Source organism: Carassius gibelio, chromosome B20 (assembly GCF_023724105.1).
Source record: "Carassius gibelio isolate Cgi1373 ecotype wild population from Czech Republic chromosome B20, carGib1.2-hapl.c, whole genome shotgun sequence".
NCBI classification, from domain to species: domain Eukaryota; kingdom Metazoa; phylum Chordata; class Actinopteri; order Cypriniformes; family Cyprinidae; genus Carassius; species Carassius gibelio.
The window spans coordinates 2,060,240-2,078,469 of NC_068415.1; the positions used below are offsets into that span (position 1 = coordinate 2,060,240).

Consider the following 18,230-nt stretch of genomic DNA (forward strand, 5'->3'; position numbering starts at 1 on the left):
CGCATAATAACTTACACTGTTTGCCCTTTGAACTATAATAACGATCGCTCGTGCAATGCCATGGCCGCTGACGTTATTTATTTACTATCATCTGATCTCTGTCTGTGCTCTCTGCTCTGCATCGAGTCTGAATCTGAACCACTAAAACTTTAAGATTAAACGGTTCATTTATAATATTATAAAAATGGGAGAAAATGTAAAACGCGGTTTGGCAGTCCAAGTGTCCCTCACTGCTTGCCATAGAAACATGACTGCACATGTGTGCTAGCTGTATCAACCTAAAATGCTTCAACGCAATTTGAGCGTAATAGAAAACATTCATGTGACAGTTCACCTCAGATTGTGTTGCTGATTTGAAATATATTAAATATGAGTGTCAAGTCTGCAAGCATTAATACCGTGCGTGCACTTGTATATTAACTATGCGAGCAAGAGAGAGAGAGAGAGAGAGAGATCACTGTTTTTGGCTCACTCTTTTCTTTTCCTAATTTTACAAGTTGCAAGTTACAAAAAACACAAGCAGTCTTTGATCACGGCCGGATGTTCTTCGAGTCAGATGACTCCGATCGGCGATCGCACGGGTATTACACACAATGTTAAACAGACCCGGGACCCGAGGTAATAGATTCGGACCCGACCCGGACCCAGCTGATGATTTAAAATATAGACCCGAACCCGTACGGGTCCCTGGTCGGGTCGGGGGTCGACGGGTCTCGGGTGCACTGTGAAGACCTCTAGTTCGTAGCGGCTTCGCGGATCATTTGAATCAATTCGAGAGTTCGTATAGGGTTCCGAATCATTTGAATCAGTTCGGGAGTTCGTAGCGGCTTCGCGGATCATTTGAATCAATTCGAGAGTTCGTATAGGGTTCGCGAATCATTTGAGTCAGTGTGGGAGTTCGGAGCGGGTTCGCGAATCATTCGAGTCAGTTTGGGGATCGCAAATCATCTGAATCAGTTCGGGAGTTCGTAGCGGCTTCGCGGCTCATTTGAATCAATTCGAGAGTTCGTATAGGGTTCGCGAATCATTTGAATCAGTTCGGGAGTTCGGAGCGGGTTCGCGAATCATTTGAGTCAGTTCGGGGATCAAATGAAAAGCTATTTTTTTATTTTTCTTTAAAATTAGTAATTTTGCCATAATGGAACTCTTATGTAAGATAACTGCATTTTTTAATTGGTGTTTTTTTTTCTTTTTCTTTTTTTAATGTGGCCGTCTTCCAAAGACTTTAGATATTATTGAAAGGGCCTTTGGTTTTTTCTTTCTCTCACCAAGTCATTCTGACTTATAGAACAAATTTCTGTGTGTAAAATGTGTATCCGTTTTCTTTAAACTGTCTGGAGCTGATTCCTATTCTATTGCATATTAAAATCAGAAACTAAAATTATAATGTACAGCCACAACCAGTAATAAAACGCAACCAAAACACGCATCATAAATAATTAAGTAAGCGGGCGTTTAAACCAGTGGGCGTGTGCATGACGTCACCGCCCGAAATACGTCAACGTCATACAGGAAGAGCGTTCATTGTTTTGGCGTTTCCTGATCTCCAGTCTCTCCGAATAAAACATCAAACATCTGACAGTCGACACATTTCTGGTATAGATTGTATATTCTGATTTATTTAAAACAAGCGTTATGAGTTATGTTTGTTGTGAGATTTTAGCGTGTTACTGCTGATGAATAACGAGTTTCTGACTCTCTCAGGTTTTAATCATATTTTGTGAACGACATTAAGATCACAGATCAGTCTGTTTTCCTCTATAGACGATAAAACATCAACCTTTGGTAGTTAGGTTTAGCTAATGTATATATGTTTTTACTCATTGATAAAAAAGGCTGAGCTGTTAGAAATAGACCTGCCTTATCAAATGATTCCCTCATCATTCTTTGGATCTGATCTTTTATAAATATTTTTTCTTAATAGCAAAACAGATGTGCAATGTTCTCAGTCGCTTATAACTTGTATATAAAATCATATGATGTTTAGTAAGCTGGATGTGTTTCTGTTTCTCAAGAGGATCTCAGATGGTCAGGATCCAGATTTTATTCTTGATATATGATGGCGATCACACAACAGCAAATACAATGTCCTTAAGATCAAATATTGAAATGCACTGTAATTGATAACAGGCTCTTTCTTCTGGTTCAGGTGTCCTCTCATCATGACTCACTGGTTCCATCGAAACCCTTTGAAAGCCACGGCACCTGTGTCCTTTAACCTGTATGGTGTGGCATCCAGCCCCGCTGCTAATAAGATCTGCAAGTGAGGATATAGTGCTCTTATATACTCCTCTTTCCTGCCTGGGGTTTCTAAATTGTCTAAAATGTCCAAAGTTTGGCTTTATTTTTCTATTGTTTTCATATTTGCGGATGGTAATGACTGAAAAGTAGTTCGACCAATTATGTGCAGGGATTGTGTATAATGACCAATTAAGGCGGGATCTACAGTACAATGCAGATACGTGTACACATAATCATAGCAGGGTAGATTACTGTTACTGATTGCAAATTACATGACAGAAATATACGCTAATGCATTACACATTCTAGGTAATTCAATCAGAGTACTTTTTAATGCAACTTCAATGAAAAATGCTTACCATATTGATTTAAATAGGATAATATTGTACCATACTGATAATTTTCGTAATCCGATTGCAGTTTCTACCCAGCTCTGCATCTAATGTATATTGAGGACTGTAGGCAAACAAAGCCAAAACACGGATATTTTAGGCAATTTGTAAGTCCCATCTGGGAGAACGAGGACGCATGGTCACCCTACTGTATGTGCATGGTCATTTTTCTGATATAAATGTTAAATCTGTGGCTCAGTGACTTGAGAACGACGCGTGCCCGACTGCTGGATGCGTTCACAGACGCCACGTGCACCCCAGAGATCATGAAGAAATCCAGCGATGAATATTTTGCTCTTTTACAGGGTTTGTGCACTGTTATTTTTCATCTCTGATCAGACATGTCCTGTGTTGCTCAGGCTGTTTTTATTCATTTGCATTTATTCTGCTCGGATGCATGTGTTTTGTTATTGTTGTTTGTTCTAGGATTCATTTTGCCGCTGGATGGAACCACACAGGAGAACAAGCTCCGGTTCATCCAGAACTTCAAATGGACTGACACTTTACAGGGAAATATTGCAAGGTAACCCAGAAAGAGCAGAACTATCACCTAAAGTGGGTTTTGTGGTATAGCACAAGTGGTTTTCAACTGGTTTCCTTTTTTGTTTTGCAAAAATTAGTAATACGGGAAGCCTCCTCAAATGGATATTAAAAGTATTTTAATGCATTGTTTATGCCTTGTAATGCACGTCATAAACACAGTTTCAAATATAATATGTTAATAATTTAATGCATTTTAACTGGTTGCAATTAATGAAAAATTATGATGCATCACAATGTACATTCTGAATTCCTTAGTAATGCGTTATACATCAAGGTTTCTTGTAAATCTTAGCTGCGAAAAAAAACATGCATTATTTATCATATTTAAAAAGCGAATAATTAATTGCACAAAATGCATCGTGTTCTGAACAATCTGTATTTATCCTACTTCAAATGCATGTGTGTTTTTTGTAAATCTTGTTTAGTTTAGTTGATTTTTCTTGAATGCATCTTATGCTACATGTCCATGTTGACATTGATCTGATTTGATGAGGTTTTATGAAAGTGACAGTGGATTTGAACTTGAACAGCAAGGTTTGATCTGTGTTTTGCAGTGCCCAACAGGATGCTATTTTTGAGCTGGTGTCTATGGCCTTTAATGTGGCCATCTGGTACACCAAGTTTGCCTCACGACTGGCCGGAAAGGAGAAGTAAGTTACACGTGTCAGTTCTCAGGGGAATGAATGATTGGTTGGACAGTGACAGGAATCTGTGATTTAAAAATGGAAAACGGAACTGATGAAACAACTAATTTTAATGTATAAATTCTATAACAGTATTTAAATAATACTAAAATAATAGTATTTCATAAGCATAGTATTTGAAAAGTCTTTCATATCACTCTAATAATAAAATCACTAACATTTCAAAATGAATATAATTGTTATTAATTTATTGGGTAAGTAGGCATGTAATAAATGAGCTGTGAGATGTATATTGTTTACCGTCGACTGGTCATAGTCTCAAATTAAATTGACTGTGCATTATTATCCCAGTGTGTAATGTATTACATGTAGAAGTGCAATAAATAATATGTGACCCTGGATCACAAAACCAGTCTTAAGTGTCAGATTTTCTAAATTGAGATTTATGCATCATCTGAAAGCTGAATAAATCATCTCTCCATTGATGTGTGGTTTGTTCGGAGATTCAACTATTTGAAAATCTGGAATCTGAGGGAGCAAAAAAATCTAAATATTGAGAAAATCATCTTTAGAGTTGTTCCAATGAATTCTTAGCAATGCATATTACTAATCAAACATTACGTTTTGATATATTTACAGTAGGAAATATACAAAATATCTTCATGGAACATGATCTTTACTTAATATTCTAATGATTTTAGTCATAAAAGAAAAATTGATAATTTTGACTCATACAATGTATTGTTGGCTATTGCTACAAATATCGACTCAAGACTGGTTTTGTGCAACAGGGTCACATATCAGAAAGGTTTATTTTAGGGTATATATTTCTATATTTCTGCTTTTGTTTTAAATTGTAGCATCACAGAAGATGAAGCCAAAGATGTTCACAAGAGTTTGAGAATCGCTGCTGGAATTTTTAAAACCCTTAAGGTAAAATGTGCTCATGCTGTGGAAAATGAAGGGAAAAGCCATTAGAGTGCATGCATCACCAGATAGAGGGCCTAGAAGGCCTTAAACGCTGTAAATCATGACTGTTTTGATCATGTGGTGTGTTTCCTGTCAGGAGACTCATATTCCTCGACTCATCACTCCTGCAGAGAAGGGTCGCGACTTGGAGACCAGAGTCATTGACACCTACATCGTACAGGTTCAGGCGGAGGCTCAGGAGGGTAAAACACACTGCTGAACGGTCATGATGTGTGTGTGTGTGTGTGTGTGTGGGTTCATATGTCTCTGTTTTCAGTCACCATTGCCCGAGCCATCGAGCTGAAGCACAACGCCTCCCTCATCGCAGCGCTGTCCTTCGAGACCGCAAACTTCTACCAGAAGGCCGGTGAGTTTAGAGACACGCTCTGATGTTGTGAATTAAACCTTTAAGTTATTCAAATAATGGATATGTTTGTGTGTGTAGATATACTTGTATTCAGCAAGGATGCATTAAACTGATATAAAGCCATTTAGAATGTAACAAATTATTTCTAATGCTGTTCTCATCTGCGAATCCTGTAAAAAATACAATGCATCACAGTTTGCACAAAAAATATGAACCAAAACTAATGTTTCCAACATTGATGATAATCAGAAATGTTCTTAAATCCGCTTATTAGAATGATTTATTACAAGTTCTTGGTAGCTAATGCCTTAATTAATGACACCTAGTAATCGAAGAGATTTTTATATATATATATATATATATATATATATATATGACATATTTATGTAATATGTAACATTTATATAACATGTATATGTGAAGGGCCTGAATGGACCTCAGGAAATTAATCAATGGACATTAATATTGAATTAAAAGAATCGTATACTGTGGACGAGACACGTCAGACATTGAAATAGTTGTTAATATGAAGTTTAGTCATAAGTATCCGAGTGCTATATAATAAAATATATCTGCCCAGATCACACTCTGAACACTTTGGATCCAGAATGCAGCAGTAAATGGAAGAAATACCTGCAGCTGAAGCAGCACTTCTACATGGCGTATGTGAGTCAGCTCCAAAGATTTGGGATTAAATGACTGATGTAACTACCGTATTTTTCGGACTATAAGTCGCAGCAGTCCAAAAATATGTAATGATGAGGAAAAAAACATAAATTGCACTGGAATATAAGTCGCATTTATTTAGACCCAAGAACCAAGAGTTCACATTAGCGCCCTCTGGCGGCTGGAGACGGTAATGATTTCTCTCGGTTCATGTCAAATTAATTTTGATAAATAAGTCGCACTTGACTATAAGTCGCAGGACCAACCAAACTATGAAAAAAAGTGTGACTTATAGTCCAGAAAATACGGTAGAATGAAATCATTTAAAATCACTCTTTCTTTTCCGTTGAGCAATGGCAGACGAGTAGAGTGTTCGGAGACGATCACTAATCTTGATATTTGGTCACATTAATGCAATATGTATGAGATATTTGTGTTATTTCCAGGCACACTGCTATCATGGACAGACTCTTCTCGCGGCTGATAAATGCGGAGAGGCCATCAGATCCCTGCAGGAGGCAGAGAAGTGTACGCTAATGATGAATCCCTTAACAAATGATCAGCTGTTGGGGATTTTGGTGGAACATATATATTATATTCTGAGGAAGGGCTGCTATGTACATGACAAAAGATTAAAGACACTGATATCAAAGAAAGAAAAGTGTAATGGTTCAAATATACACACTTCACTCCGTAATTGCAAGGAAATCTCACAATTACAAAGAATCCAAAAACAGTATTTTTGTAGTAGAGTGATGCAGTGATGGTTTTCAGTCTGGGATTATTTGAGAGTTTTCTGGGTGAAATCCTTTGTCTGAATCTGTGTCTCAGTTTATTCCCGCGCTGAAGCCTTGTGTAAAGAGTACCGTCAGATGAAGGGTCCGGGCAGCACGGTCAGACCCTCGGAGCAGCTCTTCTTTAAGAAGCTGGGCGCGTTGATCAAGAACACCCTGGAGAAGTGCCAGAGAGAGAACAGCTTCATGTGAGTCCAGCATGGTTTCCAGTAAAGCTGTGTGTTAACCGCTCTGTTTGATGGGTTTATTTGTGTGTTAGTTACTTTCAAAAGGTTCCTGCAGAAGCTCCGGCGCTGGAACTGAAGGCTAGTTATGGTTTGGCTGAACCGACTCCATTCGAGCTCCCGCCTCTCAGCGCTCAGTGCACACCTGAAGTCTACGCGACCTTTGACCTGACCAGAGGACCCAAAGACGACAAGGTGATGAGGAAAGCTTTCCTGTCCCACAAAAAACATCAAGGCTGCATTTATCTGATCAAAAATACAGTAAAATTTCTGAAATATTTTTACAATTTAAAACATCTGTTTTCTGTGTGAATCTGTGTTAAACTGTAATTTATTTCTGTGATGCTCCGCTGTATTTTCAGCATAATTCCTCCAGTCTTCAGTGTCACATGATCTTCAGAAATCATGATAATATACTGATTTATTATTAGTGTTGGAAACCGATTTATTTTGGAACCTGTGATACTTTTTTTCAAGATTCTTTGAATAAGAAATGTTTAAATAAAGAGCATTTATTTAAATTAGAAATGTTTTCTAACAATACACACTAAGGACGTGTTAAATAGATAAGAAGCGATAGCAAAGATCTATATTATTAGAATAATTTTTATTTTAAATAAATGCTGTACTTTTTAACTTTTATTCATCAAAGAATCCTGAAAAAAGTATTGCAGATTCCAAAAAATATATATTTGTCAGCACAACTGTTGATAATTCTAATAATAAATCAGTATATTATTCTGATTTCTGAAGATCATGTGACACTGAAGACTGGAGGATGATGATGGAAATTCAGCTTTGCTTCACAGAAATAAATTATATTTTAAAGGATATTAAAATAGAAACCATTGTTTTAAATGCTAATAATATTTTTCAAGATTACTGTATTTTTCAGTATTTTTAATCAAATAAATGCAGCCTTGATGAGCAGAAGAGACTTCTTTAACAAACATTACACTGATCCCAAACTTTTGGACACTTATTTTGAGATCCATCTTTTCCGACTGAGAGACTGTTACAAAAACTGTTACAAAAGGTAACATTAAATAAATGATTGTTTCCCTCCTCCAGGTAAAAGCGAAGCATGAGGAGGAGATAAAGCCTCTGAAGGAGCCGGATCTGAAGCCGCAGAAGGACACGGGATGCGTGGTCTCCTAACAGCTGAAGCAGCTTAATCATATCACCGTTTGATTGCACAGAATATAGAAGATTCTAGTGAGATTTGTAAGGTGTATTGGGTCCACTGATTTTAAAAAAATAAAATCAACTCGATTAAAATAGCCAATGATTAATGCAAATATTAAACAGCATTTAAATTAGGTGCATTTCTAAAATCAAAAAAAAGATTTCACCCTGACATCGAAAACTGTTACGATTTATTGCATTATAAAATTATTTTCATGACAATTAAAGCACATTTTCAAAACATTCTCATTACTGCAATGCCAAAGAAAATTCTATTGAAAAAAAAATAGAATAGAATTTTCTTTGGCATTGCAGTAATGAGAATCTGGGGTTTAGATGTGCTTAATTGTCATGGATAAAATATGCATAATATAATGATCATATAATGTAATGCAATTAATAGTTGTGTGAAATTTAGCTTCATGCTAAATATATTTTCTGGATATTTGTGATTTTCTAAACAAAAGCAGCTGCTATACAACAAAACGGTACATTATTTTAAGATTAGAGATTATGATTTATCACTTATCATTTGTTTTAGTTGGGCTTTGGTATGAAAAGAACAGAGTGATACTCCGTTATATTTGAGTTATATATATCCTCATCAACATCAACTTTTACTGGATTTATTTTCCACACGAGTATAAATGTACTTAATGCAATTATGAAACAATGATTTTGCTTCTGATTTAAAACCTGTCCAGATAATCCAAACATGATATTTTCGCTGGTTTGATTTGAAAGGTTTTTTATTGTTCTGACATTCGTCTGAATATGTTCAAGCATGTTTGTGTTAATAAATGTAACACTGGTTGTAAAAACTTCAACAAAACTATATGCACTTTTACAGAAATAATCAAGAAATGTTTTGGCCCCTACTTTAATTCATCCTGAGAACGAAGAGTTTGTATTCTTATCAAGGGTGAACGATTGTCAGATATTTTGCTGTATATTTATTTAACACAAGAGAACAAGGCTTTCTCTGGCATTGTACGATGACACTCCACGATCACTTTCAGTTTTTTAATGATTCGTTTTGCCTTCTATGCTGTTGTATGGATATGTATTCATCATCATGTATACTTACAGACCTGTAACTCAAAATCATGCATTTAATGGTTTGTTCCACATTAAAATGTGCATCAGATATTTGTTTGTTTTCATATCATGTGGTTTTACAATACTGGCAGTACAAGTATATCAAGATATATACGTCAGCAAATATGTAGTTGATGTGTCCTGGACCGACTTGAGATAACATCCGTGTGCATGACACTTCCTCCTGTGATGGTGAAGGAAACTGCTCATTATTTGAGGATTTCTGTGGAGACGTTCAGAGGAGCACCTCACAGCATGCACACAGACGTAAGTGTTTTATTAACATTAGATCAGCTGTCTGTATCTCTTTTGTCATTCTGCATTTTGTGCTTTTAACCAAGCCTTTATTTAATGCATGCACAGACTTATTGCAGCACGTGCCTTTGGTAAATACATCCATCCAGTCTGATAATACAGAGAATACAACAGCCCAGCTTTTCTGTTCTAGTGCTAATAAACTGAATGCTATCATACTTTTAAACTGAATAAAATACATTTTCTAAGTAAAAAGATTCATGCTGATTCTAAGCAACTTATATAAATGCATTTTGAAAATGTTTACTTAAAATCAAATAAATGCAACTTTTTTTTTTTTTTTTGAGTGCAGAAATCTTAACTCTTTGACTGACAAATATCACATTAGGATTCTTATTTTATGTTAGATAACTATTTTTTATGTGGAATTTAAATGCATACGTCTTCAATTTAGGAATAAATATTTTTGGAGCATGCTAAACGATGATTAAATGCTCTTGTGATGCATATGTTTTCACATATCTGAAAATGAAAGTTGAAAATAAAACAAATGTAGCTTCATGTGTCAGCAGAAAAGTGTAGTTTTGATCGTAATGACTGATGTCCAGGAGGCGCTGAGAGACGTCAGTCCCCGAGAGGTGAAGGTGATTCATTTCTCTAGTGGAGAGACTCTGACAGAGGAGGAGGACAGCGAGGAAGAGGAGGCACAGCATCAGCTTCATCAAGCGCCCAGTGTTTCTGACCCGGTCAGTGTCCACGATCCACTCAGTATTAGAATCATATCAATCGGGTATGAAAACAACCAAAGCTTTTTTATATTTCATTTTTTAGGGAACCTGGACATGGAAGGATTATTCTCGGTTTTGGGGAACACTGATTTTGAGGAAATCCTTACTGCGTAAGAAAAACACGTATGGTCTATATGTGTCACAAAACCTGTCTTAAGTCTCTATTTTGTAGCAATAGACAACAGTACATTGCATGGGTAAACATTATAGATTTTTATTTTATACCAAAAAAAAAATTTAAAATATAATATATAAATATTTTATACATCTCACCCTAAATATATCAAAACTTAATTTTTGATCAGTAATATGCATTGCTTAAAACTTCATCTGGACGATTTTAAAGATGCTTTTCTCAATATTTAGAGTTTTTTGCTCCCTCAGATTCCAGATTTTCAAATATTGTTCTATTCTAACAAACCATACATCAAAGGAAAGTTGACTTATTCAGCTTTTAGATGACGTCTCAAAAATTGACCCTCATGGTCTTGGGTCACAGATTTTGATTGTGTGATTTTAATATGACATTAATGAAAGGATATTGTTGTTGCGGTTTCTTTCATATTAATGGTCTTTCAACGACTAAACAAACTTTCATGTCAGAGTTCAATATACATTTACATGCACACAAATATTCCTTTAATAAGAATTGACGACTGATTAACTGTTTCATGGAAACGCAACAAACAATCCCATTTAGCTTGATTCGAATTAAATGATAGTGTGGACCTAAAATAATCAGTTTAACAAGAAAAAATTAAGCATGTAAACGCTTTAATCCGACTCGAAAATATGTTTAATATTTGGAAAAAAAAAAGCACTGCTCTATATATACTATATATATATATACAAATTCTGAGCTTCATAGCTTACTTGTATAAGTATGATAATACAGAAATGCTAATGTACAACAGTGTGTTAAACTCTGCATTTACATTAGAAATATTGTATTTATTCATATAACTCACTGTGACTTAATTTCTCTGTAGTTTGTGATTTTCTTGGAGAGAAAATGGCTGGTTTGCTGGGTCTGAATACTGCCAAATATCAGTACGCTGTTGACCAGTATCAAAGACAACATAAGGTATAATTTCCTAAAACTTTCAGCAATACTCTTATCAAAGTTAGAATTAAAGCTTTTTTTTAATTTCTCCAAAACCAAAACACAAATCTGAAGAGCTAATAATGAAGTCTCAAAGAGCTTTTAATTTGAAGACACAAGAGGCCTGTCCTAGAAAATAGAAATAGTTCATGTGAAATGTCAGGATTGTTAAATGGTTTATAAATGGTTAACTGTGTAACTGTGAGTGTTTTGTTTGTGCAGAATGAAACAGAAGGAGAAGTTTTATCCGCAAGCACCGGTGTGAATGATGAAGAGATAATTAACCTGTCAAAAATAGCAAGCAAAAACACACAGTATGGAGCTACAAATGTGCAGGAGCTGGAAGAAACACTACGATATAAAGGGGAGCAGAATGAAGGATACAACTCTTATGAATAATGGATTGTGATTTTTTAAATTTTTTATTTTATTTACTTGTTTAATTTATAAATGTCACACTAAGCATTGAAGGTATTTCTGATACACAAATAAAAAACTTTGGTTCTTCCATGTCCAGAATTGTCATTGTTAGTTAATCTTTTAGATTTAAAGTTAAGCAGCCCTTATTCAAATTTAGGCCGCTTACGCATACTACATTTCCCGGCTTGCACTTCGGTAATGCGAAGATGTGACCGAAGGGTGCGCATGCGCAGATCTCTCGCTACTTGCTTAAAACGGGCGGGGTCTGTTATTTCTGACTGGTCAGGTACGTTGGCTCTAAATCGTGTTTCTAATATTTTAAATACATTTTAAATTGAATATATATTAAAGTATCTCGGTGCTGTTGTTTAAGCGTAATTTACCCTAGCGACGTAAGGCGTGCGGAATTGTCACGTGGTAAATGTTACATTTCTCAGCGCTGGTCAAAATGAACCAATCATAGCCGTTTTTGCTAACTAGAGATTAATTTTTAATATAAAAATATAGCGAATCCTCTAAGGTAGATTTCTAATGTGTGAAGCCCATAGTAATTCGTATAAATAATAAAGTAAAAAGATTATACATTGTTTAAAAAAATCCCCCTTAATAATAATAAAAAAAACTGATGAATTTTGAATAGAACCCAATGAGAATTATGAATTTTAGCCCCACAGCGCCCTCTACCGGAACAACCGCTCATCTCTTGCACAACTTGCCGCCCAATGCTAAAAACAATGGAGGAGAGGTTAATAGCAGCGGTGTCCGACTATCCTGAGTTATACAATTCTACAATAAATTCATATAAAGACGTTTCTAGAAAAGCTAAAGCATGGAGAGCCGTGAGTCTGCAAGTAGAAATTCCTGGTAAGTAAAGAGTCGCGGTTTCTCAAGAGGTTTGTTGCTTACTAAACAACTGCAGCTGTGTGCTGTTAGCTTGTTTCAGAGTTAGGCTAACAGGAATCCAGGTTTGAAAATTAATTTATATATAATGAATGCTGTTTGCATTTCATCATAGAACTAACAGAACGCGTATTTGAATTTAAAATGCATTGGATGGGTTAATCGGAGAGATATGACACTTAACTGTACCCAAACGTGAGTTATTTTGAGTTTGGTGATGTGTACAGTAAGTGGGATTTGATTTCAGGGAAAGTTTATTGAGTTTGTGCTCTGGTTTACTGCTGAATTCTGTTTGGATGCTCAAAGCGATAACTTTTACCAAAGATGCATCAGTCAGATTTGGTTTTGCATAGTTAAAATAATGAGAAAAACAAGTTTGACATACTTATTTTTATGATGCACACGCATGCATGCTCTTTCGATGATGTATGTGTATCAATTTAGACATAATTTGCAAAATACATGCTTAAATATGCTGGAAATTTTGTACATATTTACTGGTACATGTTGTAAAATAAAAAATAAAATACAAATAATTCTCCATGCAAGAAATTTGTATTATTGTTCAATATTTCATTTATGTAATTAAAATTAAATGTACTCGTGCTTAAATTGCTACTTGTTGATAATTGTAAGATTTGTTGTTAATCATGTAATGAATATACTTAATTCACAACTTTCTAATTGTAAAATGTTTATATATTTAACTAATATGCATGTATATATATTTGATATAGATATAGTTTTGATATAGATGTATAAGAAATAATTATAATTGATTAAATCTTTATTGATTTTTGTAAAATTATTTTTTATAAAATATACATGTGCATAAATTACTAATTGGAAGATTTATTGTTTTTAATCAATATGCATAAATCAATATCTATTGATTATTGTAAAATGTATTGTTAATTATATTATGAATTAAATATAGATGTGATTAAATTACTACACATAAATAATTGAAAGATTGATAGTTAATTATATTATTAATGAAAATGGCTTAAATCACAGTTTATTTATTAGTTTGAAATGCGTTAATGTTATTAGTTAAATGTTTATATAATTAATATATATATATATGCTTAAATCACTATTGATTGATTTTTGCAATATTTGTTTTTAATTTGATTAAGTATACACATACTTAAATCCTGCATAACGTAAATTTTATTGTTTATTTTATTATTTTTACGCATACTTTATTGATTATTGTGCCATGCATTTTTAATGATATTATTTGTATTTTTAAATTATTATTTACTGACCATTGCAAAATGCCCTTAGGTAATTAATATTAAATGTGCACATGCGAAAATCACTGTTTATCGATTATCATTAACTTTATTGTTAGGTGCATCAAGTATGCATATGCTTACAAACAGTAATATTGAGTTGAGTGTGCATCACATCATGCATGTCTTCAGCGGTGTTTGTTGTGTCTGTGTGCAGAAGAGGACTGTCGCAGGAGATGGAAGAGTCTGCGGGACATGTTCATTAAAGACAAGCGTGCGGAGCAGCGCCGGCGAGCCTCGGGAACGTCCCACCGCAGCTGGAAGTACAGCTGGCAGATGTCATTCCTGACGCCCTTCATCCAGTCCCGATCGCTGGCCAGCGACGAGCCCGAGGAGGACCGAGACGAAGAGGACAAGGAGGACGAGAGCCCGGCGGACGGGAACTCTGCGTTCGGCGTGCAGGACTTTGAGGGCGATCACGGGATGCTGGACGCATCCTCACACTACTCCGCGTCGGGATCGCAGGGTTCGGGACGCAAGAGGAAGTGGCAGATGGAGGCCAACGAGGACTTGGAGGACGAGATGTTCTTGTTTAGTTTACTGCCTTATCTCAGACGGCTGCCTTACGCCAAGAAGAGCGCCGTCAAATTAAAAATTCACCAGCTGTTGTATGAGGCCGAGTTTAAGTGATGTTCCATAGTTTCTTAATATTTTTCTATCTTTTATTGGAATTCTATCCACCGCGTGTTTTTTAACATTGATAACATATTGTACCAATGTTAGTAGATGTTGGAGATCAGTGATTAAACAGACATGTGCACTACGAGAGTGATGATTGTGTCTGGAAATATACGTATTACTCTTATGAAGCTGCGTCTCAAAAAGATTGAGTGCTAAAACATTAATTTTGGGTGCATTGTTTGTGGCAGCACGACACTCCCAGGTAATCGAACATGAGCAAAGAGGCGGGGCTTAGTTCGACGGTGGTGAACACAGCAGCAATCCACCTGTCACTCAAGTGGCCACGCCCTTAATTATGCAGAACTTTAAGGCTTAATCTAATTTTAAGTTATGAAAGAAATTCACCCCCTCACAGTTGCAAAATGAGCTATATAGACCAAAATCTTTTTTTGTAGCAGGCTGTAAACGTATATATATTTTTTTCTGCTGTTTTAGTCATTTCCGTGTTGGTTTCAAGAGAGAGAGCTTGTAGTATTATTTTAATATAATTAAGATAAATTAAATATTAATATAAACAAAAGTTAAAAAGTGTATATATATTTATATATACTTTCTAACTTTTGTTTATATTATTATTTAAATTATTATAATTTTTATAATATTTAATTTAATATTAATATTTCAATTCGTTTTCAAATTTAACATTTTAATTTTAGAAATTTTGTTTTTGACATTTTTTGTAGGTTTTTTGCTGTCTACATAGTTTTTATGTATATAATTTTAGTTTTCAGTACAATTAACATTTCAGTAAATTAATTAATAGTTTTTTATTTTATTTTAATTAACTGTAATAACCCTAGTCTATAGTGAGCCATCAGGATTTTCCAAAAATATACAAAACATTTTTGTAACACTTTTAACTAAAATGCAAATAATAACAACAAAAAATTTCACCTGAAAAGTTTTTTTTTTCGTCATCCTTTCCTATCAAAATGTTATGTATGTGAAAATGCAGAAAATCATACCTGGTCCAAATAGTTTTTATGACGGACGGAAGTTTTGGAGGCAGTGTGTGTAAATGTGATTGAAACACAAAAAACACAAAGCCATATTTATTTTTTAACATGTGAAAATTTCAGATAAGAATTTCGGACAAAGACTTATTATGCACCCTGATACCTTTATCAACCTGATACTATGTAAGTATATATTTTTGACCTGAACTATTAAATATTATAATATTTTATATTTAATATATAATTTATTGTAATCATCTATCATTTTAAAGGGGGGGTGAAATGCTATTTCATGCATACTGAGTTTTTTACACTGTTAAAGAGTTGGATTCCCATGCTAAACATGGACAAAGTTTCAAAAATTAAGTTGTACGTTTGAAGGAGTATTTCTTTTCCCAAAATACTCCTTCCAGTTTGTCACAAGTTTTGGAAAGTTTTTTTCGAGTATGGCTCTGTGTGACGTTAATGGAGCGGAATTTCCTTATATGGGTCCTGAGGGCACTTCTGCTGGAAGAGCGCGCTCCCGTATTGAGAATGAGAAGTTGTCGTCATAGCACAAAGCCCCTCCCTCGATATCACGGTCTCCGCCACGTTGGAAGGATACCGGCGGCGAAACAGAATTGTTTACATGTGTTGTTAAGAAGGTTCTCGCAATTCTGCACTGTTTTACCATGCCTGGAAGTTACTGCTGCGTTAAAAACTGCTCCAGTACCTCACACGATACATATGGAAAACATAGGAACAATTGAATACAGTTTTTTTAGGTTACACCAAGCGCAAAACAGCGGTATTTGGAGAAGCTCTCAAGCGGCACAGAGACCTGGACCATTTACCTCCATGCACACATATGGACATTGTGAATTATATTGTTTTTGGTTTAAGTTACTACACAATGCAGGAGTTTAAAAGTCACAAGTCTTTGGAAAGTTACGAGGCTTTCTGTTGTGGTTGGGTCCATCTACAGCAGGTGATGACAACAGTGTTGTACTGGCCAAAGTAAGTTTATTCACATGCGTTTTAGTGTATTGTAATTACATTGCATTTAGACTGCACTTCTTGACCAAAATGACAAAGTAATTAACTGCGAATGAACACTAGATTGTAACGAGATGTTCAATGTATACGAACGTTTGCAACATATTTTGATGTAGGCTAAAGCTGTGTATGTTTAGTTATAATTTGATTTTAACCCAATGACACATACTGTACCAGGTTTTTTTTGTTGGGGGCTGCAAAGTGGACAAACCAGTTCTGGGTTAGCTTGGGTAGTTAAATGTGTGATTGCGAGATGTAAATGTCCTGGTTAGATTAAAGCCATTAACAGCGTGAATGCAAATTGACTTACATCGTAAACAATATAATTCCCAATGTCCATATGTGTGCACAGAGGTAAATTGTTCAGGTCTCTGTGCCGCTGCAGGGAGCTGGCTGAGAGCTTCTCCAAACACAGCTGTTTTACGCTTGGTGTGAACTTGTTCCTGTTAGGTCCCCTTTCTTTCGCCTTATGTTTTTGCATTGCTTTACTTTCTTCCTTTTCTTTCGCGTATTCGTAGATCCGTCTCGATCTGTTCCGCCGACAAAATAAATGCGCAAAAATGAAAGCGCTCTGAAATGTTTAGTCTCGCCTCTGTGAAGTTCTGAAGGCATTGCCCCTGGCAACAGATAGCGTATCCTGCCATCAGGGCCGACCGGCTCAGACCCCTCCCAAATCAACCCAAATCGGCACGTGACTCCTCATTCTCAATAGCACAGCACTGAGAGCACAACAGACTTCACTGATCAGAGCGAGAGCGTCGCGAAAAGTCACAAAAGAAGTGTGTTTTTGGTTGCCAGGGCAAGACAACCCTGCACAGATTACAAAAAAAAAAAAAAACAGCATTAAGGGACCAGTGGATGGAGTTTATTTTTACAGAGCATCAACGGAGTTGTGCAAGTGTTTGTGTTTGTTCCCTGCATTTCTAAAATGCTTGTTTTACAAACAATGCCCAATTTGACGACGGATTTGCGTATCGTTTATTTCTTAAGGATGAAGCAATCCCAACGAAAAAGGGTCACGATCATGTGTTGGAACCGCAGGCGGTGAGTAAAACTGCTTCAAATATCTCTGCCTCCTTGTTAGTGCGTCCGCCTCCCATCGGAGACCCGGATTCGAGCCGCTGCTGCTCTCATTCAGTTTCAGCCTTGGGATCTGATTCTGGATCATAAATATACGCTGAATCTGACTGTTAGCCATGGTTTGTTTTGGATGTTTTTTTCCTCACGATAATGTCACAGCTTCCAGACGCGCTCAACGCAAAAGCCTACTGGCGCTCGTGATTCTTTAGCTCCGCCCACACATCAAGCCTCCAGGCGGTCGTGTTTTTCCGGGAAAAATCGGTACAGACTATCTTTCTCTTATGAATATAATAAAACTAAAGACTTTTTGGAGTTATGAAGGATGCAGTACTACTCTATAGGTACTCAAGATTAACAGGATATTGAGTGAAAACGAGCATTTCACCCCCCCTTTAAAATTCCTAGCGTAATCAAATCTTATTACATTTAACCTCTAATATCCCACAAACCACTAAAAAATATTTAATAAAAAGTTTATTAATTTCTTTTAAGCTTGTATGCAAAAATATTCATACGTAAAAACTATAATATAAAAAACATGTATCTGTCTAAAATACTGGTTAGTATTTATGGTAATATTAACTGTGCTGCC

At 35.6% G+C, this 18,230-nt stretch overlaps 3 protein-coding genes across 3 annotated transcripts; all 3 read left to right on the forward strand.

Moving 5' to 3' along the window:
* The first annotated feature begins 1,436 nt into the window (after nt 1-1,436).
* Nucleotides 1,437-9,172, forward strand: brox (BRO1 domain and CAAX motif containing). The gene is made up of 13 exons (XM_052586526.1): nt 1,437-1,596; nt 2,150-2,263; nt 2,833-2,939; nt 3,060-3,156; nt 3,731-3,826; nt 4,681-4,753; nt 4,887-4,992; nt 5,067-5,156; nt 5,737-5,822; nt 6,269-6,350; nt 6,654-6,804; nt 6,876-7,035; nt 7,912-9,172. Exons 2-13 carry the CDS (start codon nt 2,163-2,165, stop codon nt 7,996-7,998), a joined length of 1,236 nt encoding a protein of 411 aa, XP_052442486.1. The 5' UTR covers nt 1,437-1,596; nt 2,150-2,162; the 3' UTR covers nt 7,999-9,172.
* A 71-nt stretch (nt 9,173-9,243) lies between these two features.
* On the forward strand, nt 9,244-12,231 carry LOC127984056 (protein FAM177B). Its single transcript, XM_052586528.1, has 5 exons — nt 9,244-9,390; nt 9,987-10,124; nt 10,210-10,276; nt 11,156-11,250; nt 11,491-12,231. Exons 1-5 carry the CDS (start codon nt 9,295-9,297, stop codon nt 11,665-11,667), a joined length of 573 nt encoding a protein of 190 aa, XP_052442488.1. The 5' UTR covers nt 9,244-9,294; the 3' UTR covers nt 11,668-12,231.
* Nucleotides 12,232-12,365: 134 nt separating this feature from the next.
* LOC127984055 (uncharacterized) lies at nt 12,366-14,649 on the forward strand. The gene is made up of 2 exons (XM_052586527.1): nt 12,366-12,552; nt 14,044-14,649. The coding sequence occupies exons 1-2, from the start codon at nt 12,411-12,413 to the stop codon at nt 14,514-14,516; spliced, it is 615 nt and encodes a 204-aa protein (XP_052442487.1). The 5' UTR covers nt 12,366-12,410; the 3' UTR covers nt 14,517-14,649.
* Nucleotides 14,650-18,230: the final 3,581 nt, after the last annotated feature.